This window comes from Syzygium oleosum, unplaced genomic scaffold (genome assembly GCF_021117445.2).
Source record: "Syzygium oleosum isolate NSW1041296 unplaced genomic scaffold, Sole_v2.1 Sole_v2.01, whole genome shotgun sequence".
Taxonomy (NCBI): Eukaryota; Viridiplantae; Streptophyta; class Magnoliopsida; order Myrtales; family Myrtaceae; genus Syzygium; species Syzygium oleosum.
In genome coordinates this window covers 27,597,674-27,600,645 of record NW_026607485.1, presented here as the reverse complement: position 1 = coordinate 27,600,645, position 2,972 = coordinate 27,597,674, and the positions used below count along the sequence as shown (strand labels likewise).

The following is a 2,972-nucleotide window of genomic DNA, read 5'->3' as shown; positions in this document are numbered from 1 at the left end:
TCAACCGTCTTAAACCTTATCTATCATAAGCTCCTGGCTAAGAAGTTTATTCAGAGTTTTAGCCTCCAGCTCAATGATCATCTTGTGATGACCGCATTTAAATTTAAGTCCCACCCAATATTTAAATTTGTCAAAATGAGTTATAGGCCAATTTCTTAATTCATATTTGATGAATTTGGTTGTTATATGAGTCAGTTATATTCGGTAAATGGGTTATAAATGAGTTTAGAATGGTAAAACACAAAATAATGTGGGTGTTATATGAGTTCATATCTTACTTATGTCAAACTCACCTCTATAACTCTCTCTTCACTTTTTGAAAAAAATTACCAAAAAATTCTTAAATCAATTGCATTTGTGCCAATTCAGTTCAAAACCTTTCAATGAGACCAATTTAGTCCTAAACCTCTTTAAAGTTTGCCAATTGAGTCCACCCAGCCAATTTATACCGGAAATCACTGACGTGGATGTCGGCAGTCTCACGTGGCACAATCAGCGCTGACATGGACATTATTTATAGTTAGTTTTCTTGAATTTTTTTCTTTTTTTTCCCTTCTTTTATTTTCCCTTCATTTTCTGCGAGTGGCCGGTCGCCAACCACCAACCACATGCCATGGCCACCGAGAGCTGACCTCACCCGTTTGATGGGTCCACAATATCCATATACCCTAAACTTCTCGAAGAGAGCGCCAAAGACACAAATCATACCATGTCGTCCCCGTTTCTTTCGAGCTCACACAAAGTGCGACGTCTGCTTTTGTTGCTTTGCTATTGTGTCCCACACGTGTCTGCATCTTCACCAACCCCCACCGAATTCAGCCATCAACACGAACGTTCTTACACATGGAAAAATTCCGCCACGGTAAGAAAGATTGGAATGTGATGGGAGACCTATCCCCAGTTGACTTGGTTAGGAGTTTTGATTAATGCTTTTGTTCCATGACTAACATGTGAATGGACTATTACCGGACATTCCATTTTTGCAAAGCGATCTTGCGCTGTCTTAGCGCAATAACCTAATTTTAATCGGTACTGACCACGTTGACCATGATGTCGGAACAATTTTGTCAGTGGATAATATGGTGAGAAAGTTGTTGAGAAACCAAAATCATCCTTTACAGAAGGCAAAAGGAAGAAAAAAGAAATGGAATTTTAGAGCATCTCATAGTAACTGTTACGAAAGAAGATGAAAAAAGACAGAAAATTTTCATACAATCGCATTTTGTGCATGATTTTAAGCAAAAACAAAGAAGGCTTTCCCGGAGTTCCGCTTCAACCGTCGCCGATCACGACCCATCCATCACCACGAACCTCCCGTTCCCCGTCGCCGCCGCCTCCCGCAACTCCCTGATCCCCACTTCGGAGCAGGTGTACGCCACCCTCTGACCCGGACTCCGGCCTCTTGCCGCCACGTCGCGCGCGGTCCCCCACCTCCACTCCCCCGATTCATCTTCCCTTTCGCACCAAAACACAATCTCGGGCTTCGAATTGCTGTACACATAAAGAAAATCGCCCCTCGAACACATGCTGATAGACGAGACGCAGTAATTACCGTCCTTCAATTCCTTCACCAGCTCCTCCGGCATCTCGCAGATCTCTTCGAGCTCGTCCGCCCCGACGGCCATTGATCCCCACAATTTCACGCCCTTCACGTCCTCTGAATTGCCCAAGAGCCCTGCCACGACAAGGCGGTCGCCAGCAAAGCCGATCACGGAGTAGAACACGTCGTGGTCCGGGCGCAGGTCGTACGGCCCGAGCCACGCCCCTGCCTCCGGATCGAATGCGTGCGTCGCACCAGTCAGCTTCTCCATGACGTACATCCTCCGGCAGTCGGCGGCGACGGAGAGCCACGCGGATGCGGAGGAGTCCTTGAGCGTGGCAGGCATGGAGGCGCACACGCTCCACGTGTGGGCCCGCGTGTCGTAGACCTCGACGGAGAGGGGGTCGTCCTCGAAGTCGCAGGCGCCACCCGCTATAACGAGGCGGCTGCCGACGAGGGCCACGATCGGGTCGACCCGCCACGCGGAGGGGGGACTGGCGTGGCTCCACGCCAGGTGGAGCGGGTCGGACGAGAAGGAGAGCGTCGCCGGGGAGACCCCATAGAGCAGCGTCGAGTGCGATGACCAGAGGGCCGACGCCAGCTTCGCCGCCGGCGCTCGCCGCTCATGCCCCACCACCAGGTCCATCCAGACGCCCGAGCGGGGGTCGTAGGCGCGCGCGGAGACGGCGTGCGGTGACCGCGTGCTCTGGGAGTGGACCAGGAGCCAGGGCTTGGGCTTGCGGAGGTGGCGGAGGGAGGAGGAGACGGCGAGGCTCCAGGACGTGGACACGCGGGCGGCGGGGACGAGGTCGACGAGGGGCACGTGCGACAGCGTGAGCTCGAGGATGTCGCCGTGGAGGGGCGAACGTGACGAGGCCGGAACTGCTCCTGCTCCTTCCTCTTCTCCGTTGTCGTCGAGGTTCGTGCGCTTCTGCGTTACTACCGCCATTTTCGTTTTCCTCTTTTCCGGTGGGAAGACGAAGAGGCAACGTGGGAGAATGCGATTCTCGCTATGACGTTTCATGTGTTGTATATATATTAATCAGAAGTAGGAAATTATAATTTCATGAATAATTTCATCAGGGTCGGACCAAAAATAAAGAATTAGTATTATACGCCATTGCCCCCACGTGCCCAATAATCAGTTCGAATATTATATGGTTTTGCGTGACTAAGCTCGTCCTTATCGAGCTTTTACAAAACTATTGGCCATAAACCTAATCGACATTGTATCTGTGGTCTTTCTCCCAAACGTGGTTCCCCAAGCGGGACGTTTACGTATCGAAATCGGTTTCTCTTGCAATGGCCCGCTACTCAATGATAGGCAATTGACATATCAAACCATTTCAAGAATAAGATCATAATCAACTGTCCCCAGAGATTTTACTTTAATTTCCGACGGCATGTTTTAATCATAGGGAAAATGACACAA

At 50.1% G+C, this 2,972-nt stretch overlaps 1 protein-coding gene across 1 annotated transcript; it reads right to left on the bottom strand.

Moving 5' to 3' along the window:
* Positions 1-1,286: 1,286 nt before the first annotated feature.
* Positions 1,287-2,489, bottom strand: LOC115689941 (F-box/kelch-repeat protein At1g23390). The gene has a single exon (XM_056308480.1). It carries the CDS (start codon positions 2,487-2,489, stop codon positions 1,287-1,289), a length of 1,203 nt encoding a protein of 400 aa, XP_056164455.1.
* Between the last annotated feature and the right edge of the window lie 483 nt (positions 2,490-2,972).